Source organism: Acipenser ruthenus, chromosome 25, assembly GCF_902713425.1.
Source record: "Acipenser ruthenus chromosome 25, fAciRut3.2 maternal haplotype, whole genome shotgun sequence".
In the NCBI taxonomy this organism is placed as follows: Eukaryota; Metazoa; Chordata; class Actinopteri; order Acipenseriformes; family Acipenseridae; genus Acipenser; species Acipenser ruthenus.
In genome coordinates, this window is record NC_081213.1 from 16,681,197 (window position 1) to 16,704,006 (window position 22,810).

Sequence of the window (22,810 nt, forward strand, 5' to 3'; positions counted from 1 at the left end):
GCCACAGCAGAGGGAGCCAGCACCGCCAGGAGCAGAGGAGCAGGAGCTGCCTCTGCCTCCGCCACCACCACCGCAAGGAGCAGAGGAGCAGGAGCTGCCTCTGCCTCCGCCACCACCACCGCAAGGAGCAGAGGAGCAGGAGCTGCCTCTGCCTCCGCCACCACCACCGCAAGGAGCAGAGGAGCAGGAGCTGCCTCTGCCTCCACCACCGCCAGGAGCAGAGGAGCTGGAGCTGCCTCTGCCTCCACCACCGCCAGGAGCAGAGGAGCAGGAGCTGCCTCTGCCTCCGCTACCACCACCGCCAGGAGCAGAGGAGCTGGAGCTGCCTCTGCCTCCACCACCGCCAGGAGCAGAGGAGCTGGAACTGCCTCTGCCTCCGCCACCGCCTGGAGCAGAGGAGCTGGAGCTGCCTCTGCTGCCCGTACCTCCGCAGGGAGTACGGTGGCCGGAGCCCCAGAAAGGGGAGCTGCCGGCCACGAAGAAGGGGGATGAGGTCTGGAGACCACTTTCCCCAGCAGCAGTTTCGCTGCAGGAGTTCTTGTGGCCGGAGCCCCACAGGAGGGAGCTGCCGGCTATGAAGAAGGGGGAGGTCGGGGGACCACCTGCCCCCGCAGCTTTTTCGCTGCAGGACGGGACCAACAGGCTGTCAGCCGTGCCACTACCGGCAGGGGTGCTGACAGCATGGCCAGCCATGGGCCCACTGAAGCCTCCCTTCCCAGCCCGAGACTTTGTCCTGGACTGCTGGGTTTTTAAGGGGGGAGGTGGCCGTTGAGGCCATGTGTGCTGCGCACAAGGGGGGGTATATGTGGCAATGCGCCCCGCCCCTGTGTGCATTTGTGTGTGTTGTGTTGTATGTTGCGTGTGTAAATGTTGGTGTATAGATTGGTACACGGGATATAAACGGGTCTGTGTTTCACGTGTGTTTAAATAGTGTATATTTGTATTTAGGCACGGGATTGCACATCACGCACGTGCATTTAAAATATAATATGTGAACACGGGGTTTCACGTAATGAATTCACGTGCTGGGATTCAAGTGAGTAATTAATTAGTAATTGAATCCCAGCACAACAGTATATATAGAGACACATTTTCACTCACTAGTGGTTGGGTGTTCGGAAGAGGAGAACGGGTGAGAGAGAGAGAGGAGAGTTAAAATAAGTAAAATCATTAAACGTAAAGATAAGTTTGTTTGTACTCACCGTGTCTGTCTGTCTGTCCGTGCACCGTTTGTTTAGTGTTAGTCCGTTTTGTATGTCTATTTATTTTGGCGTGTAGTGCCGTGTCCCGTGTTTTTGTCTGTTAAAACCTTTTATTTTCTGTTTATTAAATGCTGAGCGCGATCACGCGCCCAGCTTATACCAAACCACATCTCTCTGTTTATTGTGTTCCTGTTTCTGGTCTGACGCCACCCACTCCGGCCGTCTTTGTGACACACCCCTATTACCATGACATAGTCAATGCATCACACAGGGTCAAACTCACAATTGCATACAAACAGTACAAAGAGAAGGCTATAAACTATAAACTTTTCATTGAAACACTTGTCTGCTTGACTTAGTTTCTTTACAGTTGGAACCAGCGCTCACGTTTGCATCCTCCAGGCCCGAAGCCGTAGGTCCCCGGCGCACACTGTTCACAGCGACGGCCGAACACGTTGGGGCGGCAGCGACACTGCCCTCCGTTGGGGTTACACTCCGAGCTGATGGAGCCCTGAGGGTCACACTGACAAGCTGGAGGGGAGACAAGGGCATGGTGCTTTAACAGAATGACACTGTCAACCAGTAAGCAATCATAGCAGCAGACATTAACAGAAACGAACACTGGCTAATTCTGCCTATAACTTTGCTATGGACTCATTTGTGTATTACGGTTTACTGAGATGTGTAAATAGACAGATTATTCACATAGCCTGGGTCGTCAATCAGATGTAGAATTGAAGCAAACAGACCACATGCAAGATTGGAAAATCAGGTCAAACTGGAGAACTGTTCAGCTCAACGTTGTATTCTTGAAGTATTAATATACCTTCACGTCTAGGCAAGGCCAACATTTGCAATAAATAAAAAATGCCCAATCCTGTATCAAGACCAATTTGTGGCATTTTTATCTGTTAAATTATACATTGAACTGTATTTAAATAAATGGTTGCTTGTCGCTATTGTTTATTAATTAATTTTTTTGTAGAAATGACAAATTGTGACAGTTCACTGCTGGTGGTGTTGAGATGTACTCACTCAGAGCTCCGTTGTGGATGGTGGCAGACAGGCTGCTGATTAGTTTAGCACAGATATCAGTAGGCTGCGGCCTGATCACGCCCTTGTTATTGTCATGGCAGCGGTAGCGCTCATAGCTCTCCTTCCGGTTCATGGAGACGGGGTCGCCGCCGATAAACATCTCCAAAGAGGAGTACCGGGGGAGCAGTGCCATCTAAAGGAGGGAGGCATGAACAGCACCAGGCTGTTAGTTACTGACGAGACACACTCAACTTGCTCTTCCAATTGAACTCTTGGGCACAGGTTGCATTGGGATCTGGAACACCTGTATGAAATGCAGGGTTCTCCCTCAACTCCGTACCATGTGTGGCAAATAAACTAATCAGACCTTTTCAATGATGGAGCACACATTCAATTACAGTCACTAATCTGAACCAAGTCAGATTACAATCAGTATGATGAACAACTCAGAAATCTCAAAGGCAGGCTCCAACTGCTCTGGATTAGTGAGAGTCTCCTGTGTAGAAATGACAGTGCTTCTCTGACATGGAGTCTAGAGAAGACACTGAACTGATTTTTAACATGGGATAAAGCAAAGGTAATGTGTTTCTTGTAAACACTGCAGGGGGGTTCTGTAACACTTACAAGCCCCTTAACTTTCTGAGTTTTATATTTTACTTTTGGTAACTTTATCTGATGAGGTTTTCCTTTCTTAAAAAAACTGCGCCAATGATAATTTGGAGAAGAAAGCCCAGTGTAGATTATGTGCTCGTCACATAAAAGATGTACGTTAAAAACACGATGCTAAACTGAACGGAAACTACATGTACAAACTGAGATTAACCAAACTGTAATTAAAACATTGCCATCAGCACTGGTTTCACACATGGGTACTGGAGTAAAGTCAAATATGCTTTTAAGAAATTTCTTGCTAAGATGTTACACAGTTCTAAACCTCAGAGCTTTATCCAGTTAGGACTCAGACAGAATCCTGCACTTTAGTAAACAGATGGTGCCACAGTTTAAAGTCTTTACCAATTACCGCTGTAATTATTACAGATTTTGGACCCCAAAGAAGAGAAGTCTCTCCTATTAGCAGAGAGGAATTTGGGAAAAGGCTGAGATTTATTACAAGGAACTTAGAAACACTAAAGGAAACTTAAATGAAATGACAAATGCTTAGACTAGAAGACAATGAAAAATAATTCTAGTTGAAATGTTTGTCATTGAATACAAGTTTCTTTAGCTATGAAAATTACAAGGACCTTAGCATTGAAGGGATAATTTATACCACATACATTGATACAGTATTTAATGTTGTGCCTTTTTAATCGTATTTGTGTGTTTCTCTATCATTCTCTACTGCTGTTTCTGCTTAAGATCACTGTTTATCACAGGGGTGATTTTGCAAAAGCTGACTAGTATAATGTACTTATTTGAGTTATAAACCTTCAACCTGCAGTACGTCCCACACACGAGTGTGTCTGTGCCACTCGTACTGCAATTCTCAATTCCAGATGAAATACCAGTTTAAAAATTAGTAATCAATACAGGCTGAAAAAAAGAGTGAAATCACCTGCCATAACACTGTCAATGGGGTATAGGCAGGATGGCATGGATTCATCATTAGAAGTCTGTAAATTGTGTATTGTTCTGATAGGACACAAGACCAATACCCAATGATTACAATCTCAAATTAATTCAGGGGAAGAAAGTCTGTTCTCCAGAATAGCAGCACAGCATTCATTTTGAGACTTTGCCGTAAAATATTTGTAGTTTATACATCATTGGATAAGTACCTGCCAACTGACCTCCACTGTGTCAAATATGCTGTCTTGTCCATTGTTACTGAATCTGACATTTACATTTTACAGAATACATGTCACAACACATGAATCAGTCATGTGAAGGGGCAGCCAGCAGAAAGGGTGTGCTACATACTGCTGGTTTTCCTGCTGTGTTGGGACTCACCGAGTCGATGAGGATGTTGGCGTTGGGGACTCTCTCCCTGGAGGTGTACCGAGGGAACTCCATGCGGATGGTGTAACTGACTCCACGCTCCAGACACACAGGCTGGGGCAGCACCACATACCTATAGGCGGGGGAGATAGACCTGTAATGATGTACAGTGCCCACGTGGGGGCGCACTAGGGCAGCCGGTAATGAGATACTTGCACCATTATATCTACTCAGAATGCAAAACAAACGGTTGTGAATACCACCAACACATATTTTAGAAGTATCAGGAATTACTTACAATAACTCGACTGTCAATTTTTATCAAATCCCTGGTGGTATGTGCCAGTATCATAACCTCATAAAGGCATGGAAAAGAGGTCCTGAAGCTCCACATTTACTTAATTTTCCTTCTTTTTAAATTCATAAATTACATTTCTATTCCTCAGAAACAAAACTTAATTGAATTACTTTCTCATTGCTACTATTAATTCCGGTTTCTGGAAAAAAAAAAAAACAGTTTAATATTCTGAATTTCTCAAGAAAAGTTTAATGGACAGCTCTCCCACTAGTTTGCTCTAACAGCAGGTTCTCAAGGTTTCTATGCCGTGTTGAATTTGGTTTTCTGATATATTTTGTCTGTGTAACTATGCTTCCTGTGCTTTAGAATTTAGACTGACAGGATACACAATCACAGTGTTCGCTCACAGGTAATCAGATTTGACACTCTCTACACACCCTTAAACAAAACTGTAAGAAATTGGAGACCACTGAGAGCTGTTCCTCAGAAAGTATGATAATCTTTGACATTCTGAATGTGCTTGCATCTGATGGGCCTTACTCACCTGGACAAGGGAGGCAAGGAGACCACAAGCAGATCGTCAGCAGGGATGGTGTTTCCACACGGGCTGCTGGTCGGGATCGCACCGGGCCGGATAACTGAGACTCGCACCTTTTCCCACTCTTCAGGGAACTGACAGGAAAAAAGTTGCATTAGAGCAGAGACAGATACTCAAAAACTAGATATTGGGGAAATGGCACCTGCGGTGGGCTATAATGGCTTGGAAACGTGAAGTAAAATGGGATATGTGCAAAAATTGGTTAAAAGTGGAATAATATGTATTGTTACTAGTTTCTGACGTAAGACAAGAGGTTAATTATTAGTTATTGGACAGTACCCATAATGAGTTAGGATTATAGAACACAACTTTTAACACATAGGACCCTATTCATAAAACTGTTTTAAGGAAAACATTTTAAGAATTGTTTTTTTAAAGCCTCTATTGATGAATTAAATCAAAACATGCACATCATTACTCGAGTGAATGCTAATGTAAGTGGGTGAGCTGCGATACCTGTGGCTCGTATCGGATCAGAACATCGTACTCCATGGAATAGGGAATGTTGTTGATCTGGAACTCCAGATTGCCTCCTTTTGGGACCCGTGCGAAGCCGGTGCCGGTCCAGGTGGGGGTGTGGTTGGGCTGGGGCTCCCTCACCACCACTGCACAGCCCTGGGGAAGAAAGAAGAGGTACAAAGTCATTTACCTGTATAGGAACTACCTTTATTTCAAGCCAGTGGGCATCCTCTAATCCCTCTGTCAAACCAATCATCCCTGGAGGTCAAAAGCCAGTCCTGCCAGCAGGGGCCTCTGTACTACAGTGAGGTGCCTCCCTTACTCATGGGAGAGTCAGTGCAACACACCCTGGGAAATCCCTACCGAAGAGTGTCAACTTCTCATAGCAAGTAACTGAAACAACGGCAGGATATTGTGCAGAAGATACAAATAAACGTACTACACTGATCAATTATTGGTCATGTATTTGATCCAAAAGAATCAAGGCTGCGGAACAAACTTCACTTCTTAAAAAATGTTCCTGCTTTATTTAGTGTGATAGATTTCTTGTGGTACTACATTATCTATGTTGCCAATTAAGAGTATTCCGTGCCCAGTTTTTGTTTCCCCCTCCCTCCACAGTGTTTTGCTGGGCCCCAGTCTTACCTGCCCCAGTCGTGCAAGCTCAGCCTCATAGGTGTAGTGATCCAGAGCCATAAAATAATATCCAGACTCCACCTGGCTACACTGCCGCCCCACCATGTACGCGCGACACCGGCACTGCCCCGTCTCCATGGAGCACCTGGGGAAGAGAGGGAGAGTGAATCTTTCAGAGTGTAACATCTGCAATGAAGTGCCTATGAAAGGGTATCAGACTGGCCACTCTAGAAACATACAAGCTCATGTGAAAATACTTAATTTAACAACTATGTTAAGACTAACGCAAGCAAGATGATACAAACTTTTAAAAATAGCAAATAAAAATGGGTCAAACCTTTCTATAACATAAACTTACAAATGGTGCATGTAACCCTACAGTGTAAACCGAGGCATACTGTACTCACTGGTTGTCAGTAGCTCCTCCCACATCGCAGTCACATGCTCGGCAACCATGTAGATCATGACTCAGGGCCCAGTGCTCCGGCTAGGAAAAGAGCAGAGTTAAAACATGCAGATGACACAATTGTCTGTTTCTGAGATATGGATTGTAAAATAAAGTGACTTTGTGATTTTGTTTGTTGCTGCTTAACAAACAACCATGAGATCAGAACTCGTTCTGATACAGGATGCCCATAGCATGATGCCTCACAGCTGGACAAGCGGCTCTCAAGATATAGATAACAAAAGTGTGACATGTTTTCACTGTACTGTACTGTGCTGTACTTTTGTGGATATACTCATATTCATTTCCAGTGGGAGATCATTAAGGAGTATTCATTTGCTACTGGCGTATTTGGATAAGTAAGTGAGATGAAACAAAAGCTTGCATCTTTTCTCTCTGATGTCAAGTCTCCTCTTCAAAGGTTTCTATATTTGGCTCTTGATCAGTGACTTATCACAGCCTCCACCAGCTTAGCTAAATCACAACTGGATGACTTTCCTTCATAGCTGGAAGACTCCCAGTACATAGATGCTGTGCTGTATATATCAAATTACTGACAACAGACGTGTAGGATAATAAAGCAGCTATGAATAGCAACAAGCCTGTCACAAGTACCAAGACACTTTCCTCAGATCATTAACTGTACAGCATATATGCATGTTTGTGTGAGTGCCTATCATATTTGGATTATAAGTGTATTGCATGTTTTTCTTTGTGTGTGTGTGTGCAATATCTGTACAGTATATACAGTGTAGTGAAGCATGCAATACATGGTGCACAGGATTAAAAAGCTTGGTTCTGTAAGCAAAACAAACACCAGGGTGCACAGGTCAGGCCTAAAACCCTGAACTAAATGTAGACAAAGAGCCCAGCATTCCTGGGTAGTGTTACTGACCTCCTGGGAAAAGGGATTTACAAACATTAACTGGAACACTTTCTTCAGGTCAGCTCCTTAAACATGGGCTTTGCTAATAAATTGCCCATACTACTGTAATTTCCTAGTAAAGATGAGACAGTTGCCATGTAACAAACACTCTAGTCCTGTCTGTATAGTGTATATGACACACAGACATGCCTGGGCAAGGCTTTGAACGGCACTTACAGTCACTCTGATGCTCTGTGAATATAAGCAAATGAAAGATGACTCACCAGGCACTGACTGCAGCTGCGGCCGGTCACCAGGCGCTTACAGAAGCAATCTCCGCTGATGGTGTCACACTGGGGGCCGTTGCTCACAGTACCACGGGGGTCACACTGGCAGGCTGGGGGTCAGAGACCAATGGAGGCATTAAGAGTGGATGTACAGCATGCAGTTTACAGTCTAGTCTGTGTCAAACCAGGCTGTACTCACGCTGGCAGCCCTTGGGGTTGTCGCTGCTCAGCCCGAAGAATCCGGATTTGCACTTGTCGCAGCGCGGGCCCTCCACGTGGTCCTTGCAGCGGCACTGCCCAGCAATCATGCCCTGAGTGGGGTCGTCATGCCCGTCACAGATCCCTCCGTTCAAAGAGCCGTCGGGGTCACAATCACAGGCTGGGGAGCAGGAGCATGGTGGTTACAATCAGGGGCAGACAGAGACAATCACACAGACAGATACAATTACAAATGCTGAATCAGGATAATGAATAAAAACAAAATCAGTACCAGACTCATTCACTGTTCTAGGGCAAACATGCTCAATTCCCAAAATATTTTTAAGGACTGTATTTTTTGTGCTTAGAATAGTGCTTAGAAAATAGCAATACACTTCAAAACCTCTCTGAAACGGTTGAAAAGGGCTTAATGGACTGCAAACTGTAATGAATCAAATACAGTGATATTAGTGTTTTCAACAAAGGTTTTATTGAATGTTAACACGGTTTTACTAACACAGTAGCATGTTAGGGGCACCACAGAACAGTTGGCCTTAAATTGGTATTTTTTTGATTTATTAAAAATATGAATGCTTGTGTTATTTCCATACGCAGTGGCGAGATTCAATCATATTGGGGTTGTGTTTACAATGATGAGCTTTTTGAACATTGAAACACAAGTTTGTTGTTTTAACTATTGCTGGGGTGTGTGTGGTAAACAGAGCAAATCTGCATCCATTTTTCTTATTCATTAATTATGTATGTCAAGAATGGGTATTTCCCTGCTTTTTTCCTCCAGCAAAAGGCTAATTGAATTGGGTCTGTGAATTTGATTGAATATAGCCATACAACTGGAAAATTAACAGCTCTGTATTTTTATTGAAACCACCCTAAGGAAGGTCAATTCACCAGCACATGAACAAATATCAATCATTCTACCTTACAATTCCATTTATCATATTTTAATTTCCTTTTTTTTTCACATGATGGCTACAGACCAACAATTAGTCACAAGACTCATTCCTTTAACAAACAATTTGGTCTTTATGGAGCCAAACAAGAGGAGTTGCTGGGTATTGAAGTAAATGGTTTCTAGCCAAACTCATTAAGAATCAGAATGAAAATCTAGCATCTTTCAGAAGCACAAGACTTCAGGGGACAGCATGATTCCACTCACCCACACAGACGGACGGGTCTCTGATATCACGGGTGGGGTCCTGGTAGTAGAAAGGTTTGCACATCTCACAGCTGCGGCCCATGGTGTTGTGCAGGCAATCGTCACAGACGCCCCCGCTCGCGTTCCCGGTCGCCAGGTATACCGCCATGTCGAAGTGACAGAGATTGGAATGGCTATTACAGTTGCATTCTGGGAGAGCCAAGAACACATTCAGAAACACAATGATACAGTATCTCACTCACCAGCAGCAATCTCAGAGTACACCACAACCCCAGTACTTCACTGTATTTTCAATGCTGTCTGAAGTAGCCTACTGGAAATGTAATATGTACTGATCAGTCTTGAGTTTCTTTGGCTGTGTTTACACAAAGGGAGCATTGTGAGTGATATTTCACTGCTGATGGAAAAGATCCATTCCAAGGTGCAGTATAAATCAGGGATGTCAAAACACAGTCCAGGAGGGCCATTCCATTCCAGGTTTAACAGGTCAAATGATACAATTAACTACTTCAGGGTCTGGATGGAGGTTTAATTGGTTCAATTAAACAATTCAGAACAGAGCTGAAACAAAGACCAGAAGTGGAAGGAGCAACTTGGACCACCCCTGGTATAAACAAAATATATTTTATGTTGGGGTTTTAAATAGAGTTTGTAAACTTGAGGTTTCAGTAGTAGGTCTAAACACAAGACACGCTAATTAACATTTCATGTTATAACATTTGACAGTTTTTCATTTGAGAATTAATGTTTATCTTATGATTGGGTGTTTTAAAGTTATGGATAAACTTAAAGTCAGATGGAGAGATGCCCACCAAAACACATCACTCTTAACCATTGTAAATATACCACATCTCTGCTCTTTTCGGCTACCCTTTGGTCTAACTCATTTTTCACTCATTCAGCCTAACTCAGGTTCTCGATTGCTTTGTGAAACAACCAAGGAATGGCCCTCAGCCGAACAGGTTGGGATGTTTTCATGGCACACAATCAATGAAATGTATTTCTCATGTATTTCTCGTTTCTCACTGAAGGGCGGCACTCACTCTTGCAGGCGTTGGTGTTCCTCCCTTCAGCCGGTCTCCAGGGCTTGTCATTGTAGAAATCGTCACACTGCTCACAGTTCAGGCCCTGAGTGTTGTGTTTGCAGACACACCTGCCGTGAACCTGCAAGAGTTTAAAAGCCAGTCAAATTATAGATGTTTAACCACTGTCAAAACAGGCCTGGAAACAATTGCATTTCTATTCATATTCAATATCCTACTCAATTACAGTATTTTTCATTGAAATAACATGAATTACATGTAGTTCCATAGACATAAATATTGTAGTTATTTTACAATATTGTACAATTTTTAGGGTCCTCATTAAAAAAATGGGGACCCTTATGTGCCAATCGTGTCCGGCCAATCTTCACCAAATTTACCCAATATAAAAGTTTACAAATTTGCACAGTAATTTGTAGTCTTCCCATGGTTTTACTATTCATTTACCATAGGTTTCCATGGTTTCTCTTTTTTATTTGCTTTGCCATACCTCACTGCTTTACAATGCCTACGGATACTTTACCATGCTTTCACTAAGCTGTATTACACTTTTCTATGTTTTTACAGTAGTACTCTCAAGGGACACTCCCGGCCTCCTATCCATGTTTTGAGTTGCATTTGGCTATAATACAATAAACTATTTAACACAAATATTTGACCAAGTAATGTGTGATTATTAAGCGACTTAAGCATTTCTGAGGCCCCTCTTTATGTGTGTGCACTTATTTATGATTTGCTTTATAGATTACCAACAAACTTTTTTTCAATATGCCCGATTGTGTTAATGAGTCTGAATTCTTCCTTGACCTTGATCACGGCCGCAGCATGGAGGCAATGGAGGATCTGTACCCATTTCATGATGCCAAACCAAAGCCTCCCGGCCCTTTCTCAATTCACCATTCCCGCAACAGGTCAGTCATACTTCAGTGATAAAACATGAGAACATTTTATTAAAACAGAAATATCTTTGTGATATATATGTGATATTTCATGGGCAGCACAGCAGGTTTGTCTACTGGCAATATGGCAAGCACCAGGGGTAACATCCCTGCCCTCTCACCATGCCCTCGATGTCGTCTCGGATGCCGGAGATGGGGGCGCACTCAGAGGCGTGTCCGTAGCAGAAGCAGTTCCCGCGCACCACCAGCTCGTACATGGCATAGTAATACTTCTCCTTGATCTCCGCACGTGAGTCCAGCAGGTTATCCCCCAGGGTGTGCAGCTTGGTAAAGTTCACCCGCAGATTGGTGATCTTTAGCAGGTCTGAAACAATGCAGTGCACTCTATATTATTATTATTATTATTATTATTATTATTATTATTATTATTATTGACAACCAGGATATTGAGTTGAGATTTGTGACCCATTTTCAAGCAGACAACAAACCGTTACATACATCACAGACACTAGTTAAAAAAAATAAACCTTTTTTTTTTTAACCGAAAAAGAAAATTCCCATTGGGGTCTGATGATCTGAATCTCACTTGTCAACCCGCTCTACTGAGCCATCTTTCTACTGTATTATTATTGTATTCAGGGATGTTAATTAGGGCTCAATAAGTCAGATTCAATACAGCCAGATTAATACAGTTAAAGGGCCACTGTCCTGCAGTGTTGAGTGTTCAATGTTATCTTTCCAAGGATGCATCCACATACAGCAGATGCTACCTATATGTTTAGCTAAAAATGACCATGATAATCATCTTAAATGCCATTCATTGTGATGTTCTCCCTAGTTACTAGTTCTTCCTCTCTCACACTCTCTTTTTGATCTTTTCAAGCCATTCCATTGTACAAAATGGAGGGGGTGCTGATTATAAAGTAATTTTCTGAAGCCCTGTTTACTTACGTGGCACTTAACACGCCTGAAAGAGAGAAGAACAAAACATCTCGACAGCAGCGATGACTAAGAAACATGATTATCACAATCATACTATTAACAAGAAGAATGGTTCAGTACAATATATAATGAAGACTAAACAAATTATTGACACTAGCACAATAATTGTTGTTCCAACTCTATGACCTATTGCAGAGGAGTATATAAAAATATTTATGAGTGCTGTAAAGCATGATAAATGAAACATGGTAAACTATGTTGAAGAGAATGATTTTGTATCCTTTTATGGTACACTGCAAGATGATTGTGTAGCATGGTAAACTGGTAATGTAGCATGGTTAAGTGAATGTTATTGTGCTATAGCATGGATTCCATTTAAACTGCAAGATTATTGTGCAAACGTAGCATGGCTCCCTTTTTACAGAGCTCCAGCAATGGTTCTAAGCTTTGCAAACTTTGTTCTCCTTCCCAGGTTCGGGTAATGATGTTTGAACATTATGGAATAAAACCTGGCAGCATTCACTAATGTTTAAAACTCAAGACTCAAGAGGGTTTTCGCAATTAGAAACTGATGGAGGCTCCTAAAGTGGTTTTTGCAACATGTTGTTATTTATTTAAACTTGCACAACAAAGAGCTAAAAATGATATTATTGCCCCCGCTAAGTGAAATGTGATCGCAGGGTACTGTGATCAGCATGTGAAATGAAAACTGGAATTAGGAGTGAAAGAACACAATTTTTCTCACTGGGCTCTGAATTACAATGTGAAGTCCAATTTAAAAGGAGTGCTCCCTCATACAGCAGACCACAATTGCATCCTTGCTTGCTTAAAGTGTACCTTTCGCTTCCTAATTTTAACATTTGCATTTCATAGAAAAAGTGATCTGATTTGATGGAAATCTGTACAGATTCATATACAGTGCCTTGCGAAAGTATTCGGCCCCCTTGAACTTTGCGACCTTTTGCCACATTTCAGGCTTCAAACATAAAGATATGAAACTGTAATTTTTTGTGAAGAATCAACAACAAGTGGGACACAATCATGAAGTGGAACGAAATTTATTGGATATTTCAAACTTTTTTAACAAATAAAAAACTGAAAAATTGGGCGTGCAAAATTATTCAGCCCCCTTAAGTTAATACTTTGTAGCGCCACCTTTTGCTGCGATTACAGCTGTAAGTCGCTTGGGGTATGTCTCTATCAGTTTTGCACATCGAGAGACTGAAATTTTTGCCCATTCCTCCTTGCAAAACAGCTCGAGCTCAGTGAGGTTGGATGGAGAGCATTTGTGAACAGCAGTTTTCAGTTCTTTCCACAGATTCTCGATTGGATTCAGGTCTGGACTTTGACTTGGCCATTCTAACACCTGGATATGTTTATTTGTGAACCATTCCATTGTAGATTTTGCTTTATGTTTTGGATCATTGTCTTGTTGGAAGACAAATCTCCGTCCCAGTCTCAGGTCTTTTGCAGACTCCATCAGGTTTTCTTCCAGAATGGTCCTGTATTTGGCTCCATCCATCTTCCCATCAATTTTAACCATCTTCCCTGTCCCTGCTGAAGAAAAGCAGGCCCAAACCATGATGCTGCCACCACCATGTTTGACAGTGGGGATGGTGTGTTCAGGGTGATGAGCTGTGTTGCTTTTACGCCAAACATAACGTTTTGCATTGTTGCCAAAAAGTTCGATTTTGGTTTCATCTGACCAGAGCACCTTCTTCCACATGTTTGGTGTGTCTCCCAGGTGGCTTGTGGCAAACTGTAAACGACACTTTTTATGGATATCTTTAAGAAATGGCTTTCTTCTTGCCACTCTTCCATAAAGGCCAGATTTGTGCAGTATACGACTGATTGTTGTCCTATGGACAGAGTCTCCCACCTCAGCTGTAGATCTCTGCAGTTCATCCAGAGTGATCATGGGCCTCTTGGCTGCATCTCTGATCAGTCTTCTCCTTGTATGAGCTGAAAGTTTAGAGGGACGGCCAGGTCTTGGTAGATTTGCAGTGGTCTGATACTCCTTCCATTTCAATATTATCGCTTGCACAGTGCTCCTTGGGATGTTTAAAGCTTGGGAAATCTTTTTGTATCCAAATCCGGCTTTAAACTTCTCCACAACAGTATCTCGGACCTGCCTGGTGTGTTCCTTGTTCTTCATGATGCTCTCTGCGCTTTAAACGGACCTCTGAGACTATCACAGTGCAGGTGCATTTATACGGAGACTTGATTACACACAGGTGGATTCTATTTATCATCATTAGTCATTTAGGTCAACATTGGATCATTCAGAGATCCTCACTGAACTTCTGGAGAGAGTTTGCTGCACTGAAAGTAAAGGGGCTGAATAATTTTGCACGCCCAATTTTTCAGTTTTTTATTTGTTAAAAAAGTTTGAAATATCCAATAAATTTCGTTCCACTTCATGATTGTGTCCCACTTGTTGTTGATTCTTCACAAAAAATTACAGTTTCATATCTTTATGTTTGAAGCCTGAAATGTGGCAAAAGGTCGCAAAGTTCAAGGGGGCCGAATACTTTCGCAAGGCACTGTATAACCTGAATATTTATGTAAAGTTTATAACATGTTAAAACAATTGCTAAGATTTATAAATGAGTCTTGAAGCTGTATTTGCTGATTATAACCAGCCTGCAGCTGAGTTTGAGAGTGTCCCTAATGGCTACTGAGGCTCCTGATCCAACAAAGTCACAAAAACAAATATCCATTTAACTTTGTTTTCAAAACATTAGCAGAGGTTACGGCCTTCCTCTGGCCCTCACAACCTCGCAGGAAAGGCCGAAACAAATGGCTTTCCTGCCAGAGGGGAGAATCACTCAGATTAGACCCAACCCTCTGATAGAGCTGGAACTGGAGGCTGGCCAACTATAACAGTGCTTGAGCAGCCTGGAGTTTACCCACAGATAAGAGGAGAAGCAAACCAGAAGCTAATTTCACACGTGCAACTGCATAATTGGACAGTAAGGCTACTGGTTAAGCCTGAAGATGTGAAAGTTGTGCAGTGTTATTTCAGGTACTAAACCACTGAGTATGTTCTAGCAAGGCATAGCTGTAATAAGAGATCCAAAAGCCAAAGTGAACCGTGAGGTCAGAACTTCACGAAAAGCTAGATATTGCAGGTCATCTCCATCTCCCATAATGTAAGGAGAAATGCCTTTCTGATTGAATAGCTTGTAAACAAAGTCAAATGTAACATGTGATCTGTCTCATTGATTTGGCCAGAGATTATAACAATGTACAGCTGAGAACCAAATATGAAGACCATATCTCAAAGTGTGTTTTCTTTGGTCTTTGTAAAATTACGGCTACAAAAAGGGTACTTTGTATTGCAGTGTCTGCAACCAAACTTGACCTAGAAAATCATAGAGTAACAATGTATACTGAATATGAAGCCAATACCTTAGAGTTAAAAAACAACATGGTAAGAGTGTGGAAAAATATCAGTAACTCGTACTTTATATCATTTTCTGTTCAGTCATCATATCCTGGTGACTTTTTTAAAACTCAGAAGTTTTAAATTCCCCAGTGGTCTCACTAGAGCTCTCAGAATCACGTCTGAACCACCGTACTGTACCCATTGTAATCAGAGTGCTCTATTAAGGTCACAATGGTGATTTAGTCTTCTGGATGTGAAGACTGAAACATTTTGTCTTTTTTTTTTTTAACAAGTTACCTTATATAGATAGACTGGAAAGTCTGTCTTCTCTTGCAAATCTTCCTAATGAACTACAAGCCTGGAAACATGCACTTATGAAAACCGTACTGTGCTCCTTTAACCTAAGGGGCATGGTTTTCCATTGTTCCATTTACAAAGAAATGGGCAATTTGCTCCTAGTGAAAAATACAGCCCTTGATCTTGGCAGTCGGCCACACTGACTGGAAAGCCTTTCATGGGCTTCGAAGGGAACAAGTTAAACATACTGTGTTGCGATCTGTCATCACATTTCTAATCACACTCAGTATTGTTTCTCCAGAAATGTTTTTACAGGGTTTCAGTTTACACAATACATTTCCCAGACAAAGGCAGGTTTTGCTATTTCCGTTTGTCATAAAAAAGAATCAGAAGGAAAGTACCACTAATTATAATAACCTAGATGAGCACTGCATACGAATATTCTTTCTGAAAATGCCTGTAACTACATACCTTGCCCCTATGAAAGGTATACATAGCACATGCATTGAGAGCTCATTAAATCACACGTTTTTAATGTATGATTGTTCCAGTTTTAAAGGTGTCATACCCCATACAGTTTTAAACATAGCTTTAAGAAAATATCAGCCCGAAAACATGAATACAAAAATATGGAAAACCCTTTTAATTTCCGGTTTGCATCCTGAGAGCTTGGTGATGTTGCTTGTTATTAAGGCTGTATGTTGTATAAGCATTTTTTGTTGATTTTTAAAGCAGAAAAACACCAGTTAAATTTACTATAACCAGACGAGGCAGACACAGGGTGATTCATAATTCGCACAGCATTGTTGTTTTGAATTGTTTTCAATTATACTTAAATGCTGACATTATTAAACCCTCCCCCCTAGTGGCCTAACGGTGCATCACAATGACAGACACTATTACTTTGCATATCATCCTCCACTTTATTAAACAAAATAACACAAAACATAGCACCAACTACCTAATTGGGGACTGGCCACACCTGTGATTTCTGGCAGGTTAGATTTAACCCCATCCCTGCCAACCTTACATTCCCACACACACTATTTACAGCAGCAGGGCTTCTGCCCTGCCACAGTACCATATGTTTTTTCCAAGGAGTTAATTGACTACCTGATTCAGTGGGGCCTGAACCAATCACACATACACTGCCTGGCCACTATACCATAACCCTCAATGCTTTACAACGCTCACCTATGCTGGACCATGCTTTCACTGTGCAATATTACACTTGCTTTTACGATGGGGAACTTCTATAAAAATGAACAGGTTTATTTTTCTTTCACAAACAATGGTGCAGATTGCATTTTGGTGTACACGCTTTGTGTATATTTAAAAAGTGGTAACCAACAGAACTACAGCGTATCCCCTTTCAGTATTTCAGTGCCAGCGGTCAAAATCTCCCTTAGCAACCTGTTTCTTTAGCTTGTATTCAAAATGATGCTGAATGTGTCTCTCTGTGACACAACCAGTATTAATAGATCTCAGCAGTGATTTCACACATCCCGCTGCTCACATTATTATAAAGCAGCTAAGAAAAAAAAAGCAAAATCCTGTTAAATTCTGTCCCACGACAAAAATGAAAGCCATTCACAGAGACAGCCATGGGACAGCAATGAAAGAACTGAGGCGCTATTCTTTATTCCTTAAACTGTAAAAAAAAAAGATATCAATGAACAAAGAAGAGATTTCTTACTCTGAATCTGAGGGCTGTAGGGATCCTGAATGCGAATGGCAGGGTCCAGCACTCTGTAAATCACCTGCTCAAGAAACAAGCGTTAACAACGTGTAGTGCACACTTACATTTCATCGGCTGTTTATTCTGTTGTTGCAATCTTGTAACACTAGGTAGATAACTGGATCAACCATGTGTTGTCGAGACTCATAACAGGCTTCCTGACATCTGAACAATGTATTTTTGCAGTTTTCCCATACTTTTTCCTTGGTTTTACCATAGTTTCCCATGGTTTTCCATGTTTTTGAATACCTCTCTGGGCTTTACATTGCTTATCTATGCTTTAGCATGCTTTTTTATTATGCTGTAATCCCAAGTAATCCTGCCTGTGCCAGGTATTATAACAGGGAGAATGTAATGAAAGTCTTCATCAACGTTTCAGGTTGTATTTCATTTTGGAAGCACCCTCCAGTTTCTTAGACAGTCGGTCAGTGCTTCACTCACCTCTCCCTCTGTAGATGGCTCAATGTCTGAGTAACGGGACTCACAGAGGATGTCATCCACCTTGCGAAGGGGACCCGTGGAGACTCCGGGGAACGCTGACGCGCAGTCCTGGGCGAAATAGCGATACACCTGCCAGGTGCGTCCGAAATCAGCAGAGCGCTCAATCAGCATGGCAGCAGGGCGGAAAGTCTATCGAGAGACGAGAGCAGAAAAAAGATTGATCTATACTGCACTCCCATCCCAGAATCCATGCAGCCCAGAGTTTTTATTACTAGTTGAGAAACAGATTTATGCCACCGGAGCAAAAGTTTAGACAAACTGGACCACTGGAAATTGTTTTGTTTGTTAAACAGGGTAATATTTATAAATCGGTTTGGTCCAGACTGGTTAAGTAGTACGGCATTCGTTCGGATTCTGATACACTCAATGAACTTTTCTTGTTCTCTCCGTTTAGCAGTGGTCCTTATCCTGTTCAGCTTTCGATGACTGTCAGAAACACAGTTATTACAGTACATACAAGTACCCATTTAAAATGTTCAGTACAGTAGCTATGTGATTTAAAAACTGCAGTTCAACCATCAATCTCAGTGTCACCAAAGACCATGGGGAGAAAGCTCTGTTTTAATCTTGAACACATGTGTATAATTGATCAGCTTCTAGCTATTGTACCTCTTTTCCTTGGAATGTGCTTGTTATTGGTTAATTAATGGAAGCCTGGGGTCACAGGGCAAGTGTGGGCACGACCTTACCTTAAAGGTCATGATAAGGTGAGTGAAGTGGAATTCAGCCTCAAGGTCCAGCTGCACGCTCACTTCCGACTTCCCTGGATGGTAAAAAGCAAATAATATAAAATCGAGCCATACAAATAAATTCACATTTTGTTTCTCATATTATTATTAAACTCTAAGAAACAACCAATACAAACAGTTTCTCCCTGTGTAGTTTTCAATGCACAATCCCATATCAAATCAAATCTCAGATGTCATATGTTGTCTAGTTTGTGTTTGCCATTTTGTGGCTCTGTAAAACCTCACTGGTTAGTGGTAGGGATCTTTTAGCCAAAAAGGTTGGAGAGAAACTGCAAAGGATGCGAGTATCTACCAGCAAGCAAACTGAACTTGTAATATTCACAGAGCTTATAAGAGGTAAGAAAATGGATTTGACTCCTTTGACTCTGAACCTCAGTGTCTGCACTCTCAGCACGGCAGAGTAAAACTCAAGCTTCTTGTTTGACATTTCCACAAGCCCTTTTCAATGTCTGTTGAAGTGTATTTCTGTGACTATGAGTGTTTAGGTTATAGATGTGTTGATACACTCCATTATCAGCCTCTAGGGCTTCTTAAACAGGAATGTATTCCTCTGATAACGTCACGTCTTCCATTCGCCTCGGGTGGGTTAAACTTTACAGCTCTATTACCTGAGAGCTGCTGCTGCTAATGTGAGGTATTAGTCATCCCAGTAACAGGTTCAATCGAACGGTTTGAATCTCATCTGCAGGTATCTGCCTGAAAATAACTTTATCTTATAAATAAGTCAATACCTATTGTAACCACTTTATTCCTCATGTTCATACTGTTTAATGTCCTTTCACATGTGCCCCCTATCATTCGCTACCCTTATAACAGTTTACCATGGTAAATGCACACAGTAATTTGTTCGCATGGTTATACTATGCATTTAATACAGTTTAACATGGTCTGCCATGCTTTTTTAAAGTTGCTGTACCTTTCTAGGCTTTACAAGGCTTACTTATACATTACCATGCTTTCACGATTAGAACATCTTATTGCTTCTGTTGTTTTGATTTGTTGTGCATACAAAATCAAACCACTGTAACTGAAAATCTTGGAATATTTTTAAAATAGACAAATTAGTGCTTGTCTAATTTAAGTGATGGCTTTAATAGGCCACACTTGCAATTCATTTAAAATAGTAAGAGATAAGGAACACATAGCCACAAATGATAACATGCAAGAGGCTTTTTAGAAGTTGTTTAAGATTCCTACTTAAAGCACAAAGTGGTCTAACATTTTCACACGAGTGCCTGTTGTTTCTATATCACAATGACTGAAAATTGAAATTCTCACACCCTGAGGTGCTCATGCAGGTATATACAGGATACCAATGACAAAACTTGAGGTGCTCTTGAGGTGCACCTCAAGTTTAGGAGGAGGCTGTGTGGTCCAGTGGTTAAAGAAAAGGGCTTGTAACCAGGAGGTCCCTGGTTCAAATCTCACCTCAGCCACTGACTCATTGTGTGACCCTGAGCAAGTCACTTAACCTCCTTGTGCTCCGTCTTTCAGGTGGGACGTAATTGTAAGTGACTCTGCAGCTGATGCATAGTTCACACACCCTAGTCTCTGTAAGTCGCCTTGGATAAAGGCGTCTGCTAAATAAACTAATAATAATAACGGCATTCGTGTTTAACAAGGAAACAGGAACTACTGAACTTTTGGACGGCAGGCAAATGAATGACCTTTTTTTTCCTACTGCTTTAGATTTTTAAATATTCCTCGGTGAAAGCAGTTAAGAAGCAAGACTCGAGACAAACACAATGATTAGATTGATTTCCCTGGAGGCCCACTCATTCTTGGCACCCTGCTCTGTGACTAAACCTACTTCCGAGAAGCACTGAGGATGTGCAGGAATTCCACTTGAGACAACAGAGGGATTGAGAGCGGAGCAGAGGCATGTCCTGGACATGGACCCAAACTACCAGGGACAGGACACTGGGTCACACACACACACAAAAAAGCTCTTAACCTTTTTTTTCACTCAACATTTTTTTATGGCTCTTCCTAACAAATTTAAAAGTGTAGTTGCTATTGATGGATCCAATGGGAACATGTCGTAATTAGAGGGATGCCATATTAATCAGTCTGGGACACTGCCCATTTAGACAGAAAAGGAACACTGTGGCCCCAGTGGATGTAAGAAACATCCCTTGTTCTTTGAAGTATGTCGTACTGTACTTCCACTAGACTCATTGGGGCAGATTCATTGTGTAATAAAAGTACTGGCAGTAGACGTGACTCTGAAAGCTCTATTTTGGCCATAGGGTTGCTTTAAACTTCTTTTAACGTCACTAGGATCTAATGACTAAAACTGAAAATTATACAAAGTGCATCTAAAAAACAAGAAAAATACAGAAGTAAACTGATTGGTCATGTCCGATCAAGTTGCTCTTTAAGACTTCTTACAAGCCGTGAATGAAATGTTTTAGTTATTTTGGAGATGTGTTTCTGGATTTGGAGATAAAAGTTTAAGATTCTAGCACGCAGTGGCCCATATTCATAAAACTTACCATCTCCTTTATCGTGCCAGGAGTAGTGTTTAGCATGACAGTATTTCATCGGGTGATGCACAAACGCCATTTACCGTCGAAAAAATATCACTCATCGCGACGTTAAAATATCATGTCCTTAGAGACCAATTTTCTCATTAACATATTATTCGTCTGATTCATAAATCTGTATTGTGCTGTTAACTGACCCTTATCGGCATCACAATTAACACACGCCTCAGACTAGGCGGAGAATTGCCAATTATTATTTATTTTTTTTTGGACAACCTGTCTGCCTCCAGACATGTCCCGAAGCCATAATGTGATGGTGTAAACAAACAGTGTATGCCATTAACGTCTTAAGCAGGGGACACGGCTCATTTGCATACAATTCGTGACGGCAAATCACATCTAAACACATTACTGGCTGGTAAAATAACCAGGCCGTAGTTTTATAAATCACATGTTAAATACCGCCCAGCAATTTTTTTAATGGCCAGAAATTACTGCCACCTTTTATGCATATGGGCAAGTGTGTGCTACATACTGCAGGTGTTTGCGATTTTGTGATTGTGACAGGAGTGAAAGGAGTCCCTCTTGTAATTTGCCCTCCTGACTACTGGCAGTGCTTTGCAGGAAGGAGAGAGACACAGAAGAATGGCTGAGTCATGGTTAGGGCAGAAGCCACAGTGGGGGCGGCCATCTTAACTTGGGGCAGGACCTCATGGTTGAGCCCCATTATTGCAATCAGCTGTGCTGCGCTCAACGATTGGCTGAGGTGGGGCAGTGCACTGATTGTAGGGGCGGGGCTCGGCACTATTTAGGCTGTGGGGTTCTGCCATTTGGGCTCCCTATCCTGGACTGAGACAGTTGTGCTGTGTGAGCTCTGTGAGCTCTGTGAGCTCTGTGAGTTTTGTTCTTTTGTTTGTTTTGCTTATATTCAGACTGAGGATTCCCAGACCGGCTGCCTTCGAGTCCGGACTTTCCCCTGAGATCCTTGGAAGCTGCAGGAATTACTTGTCTTGTTTTTTTGAAGAGGGAGCCCGAGCCACCTGCTGTGGTGTGGAACACTGAAAAACCCTGTGGCAGTGTTTCTCTTCTGTTTGGACTATTTGTTTTTTATTTCAAGCCTCTGCTTACCATAGCTGGTAACAGAGGCAGTTTCTTTGGCTGCAATTGTGTTGGAACCCTCTGCTCGGGACTTTGTGTTTTTTTGTGGGAGTTATAAATAAAAATCCAAACCCAACTACGTGCTTCCTGTCTCCATCACTTCTGTGTCACATCACTTCCTCCCATAACCCACCACAGTGATGTACTCCAGTATCTCACTTTAATTTTCCCACTTGGGGAAGCTGATGTAATACTGGAATATGGAAACATAAAGCACAGAGACTGATGTTCAGTGTCCCACCGTTCTCAGACTGCCACCAAGACTTCTTGAGGTGCGGCTTGAACGTGGTGATGACGTTGTCGATCCGGTGGCTGATGCTGTTGTACTTGTCGTCGTAGGCACGCCGGGAATCACACTGGAAGCATTTCTTCTCATCCTGGTGGATTAAACATAGGACGATTAACCACTGTCTGCCTGACTAAGGGCCCTAACAGCACGATTAAAAAAGGGGGCAAAATAAGATCTACAGC

At 42.0% G+C, this 22,810-nt stretch overlaps 1 protein-coding gene across 2 annotated transcripts in view; it reads right to left on the minus strand.

Moving 5' to 3' along the window:
• The window catches only part of LOC117412581 (laminin subunit beta-2-like), a 63,899-nt gene that overhangs the window by 17,428 nt on the left and 23,661 nt on the right, over positions 1-22,810 (minus strand). For both annotated transcript variants that reach the window (XM_058999437.1, XM_058999438.1), the window contains exons 4-19: positions 22,581-22,716; positions 18,636-18,709; positions 17,887-18,075; positions 17,404-17,467; positions 11,242-11,444; positions 10,182-10,302; positions 9,139-9,327; positions 7,963-8,142; positions 7,761-7,873; positions 6,574-6,653; positions 6,176-6,311; positions 5,528-5,686; positions 5,018-5,145; positions 4,188-4,308; positions 2,238-2,430; positions 1,590-1,733 (exon numbers count right to left, since the gene is read on the minus strand). In XM_058999437.1, coding sequence (XP_058855420.1) covers positions 1,590-1,733; positions 2,238-2,430; positions 4,188-4,308; positions 5,018-5,145; positions 5,528-5,686; positions 6,176-6,311; positions 6,574-6,653; positions 7,761-7,873; positions 7,963-8,142; positions 9,139-9,327; positions 10,182-10,302; positions 11,242-11,444; positions 17,404-17,467; positions 17,887-18,075; positions 18,636-18,709; positions 22,581-22,716 — 2,230 coding nt within the window. The remainder of the gene's footprint in view (positions 1-1,589; positions 1,734-2,237; positions 2,431-4,187; positions 4,309-5,017; positions 5,146-5,527; positions 5,687-6,175; positions 6,312-6,573; positions 6,654-7,760; positions 7,874-7,962; positions 8,143-9,138; positions 9,328-10,181; positions 10,303-11,241; positions 11,445-17,403; positions 17,468-17,886; positions 18,076-18,635; positions 18,710-22,580; positions 22,717-22,810) is intronic.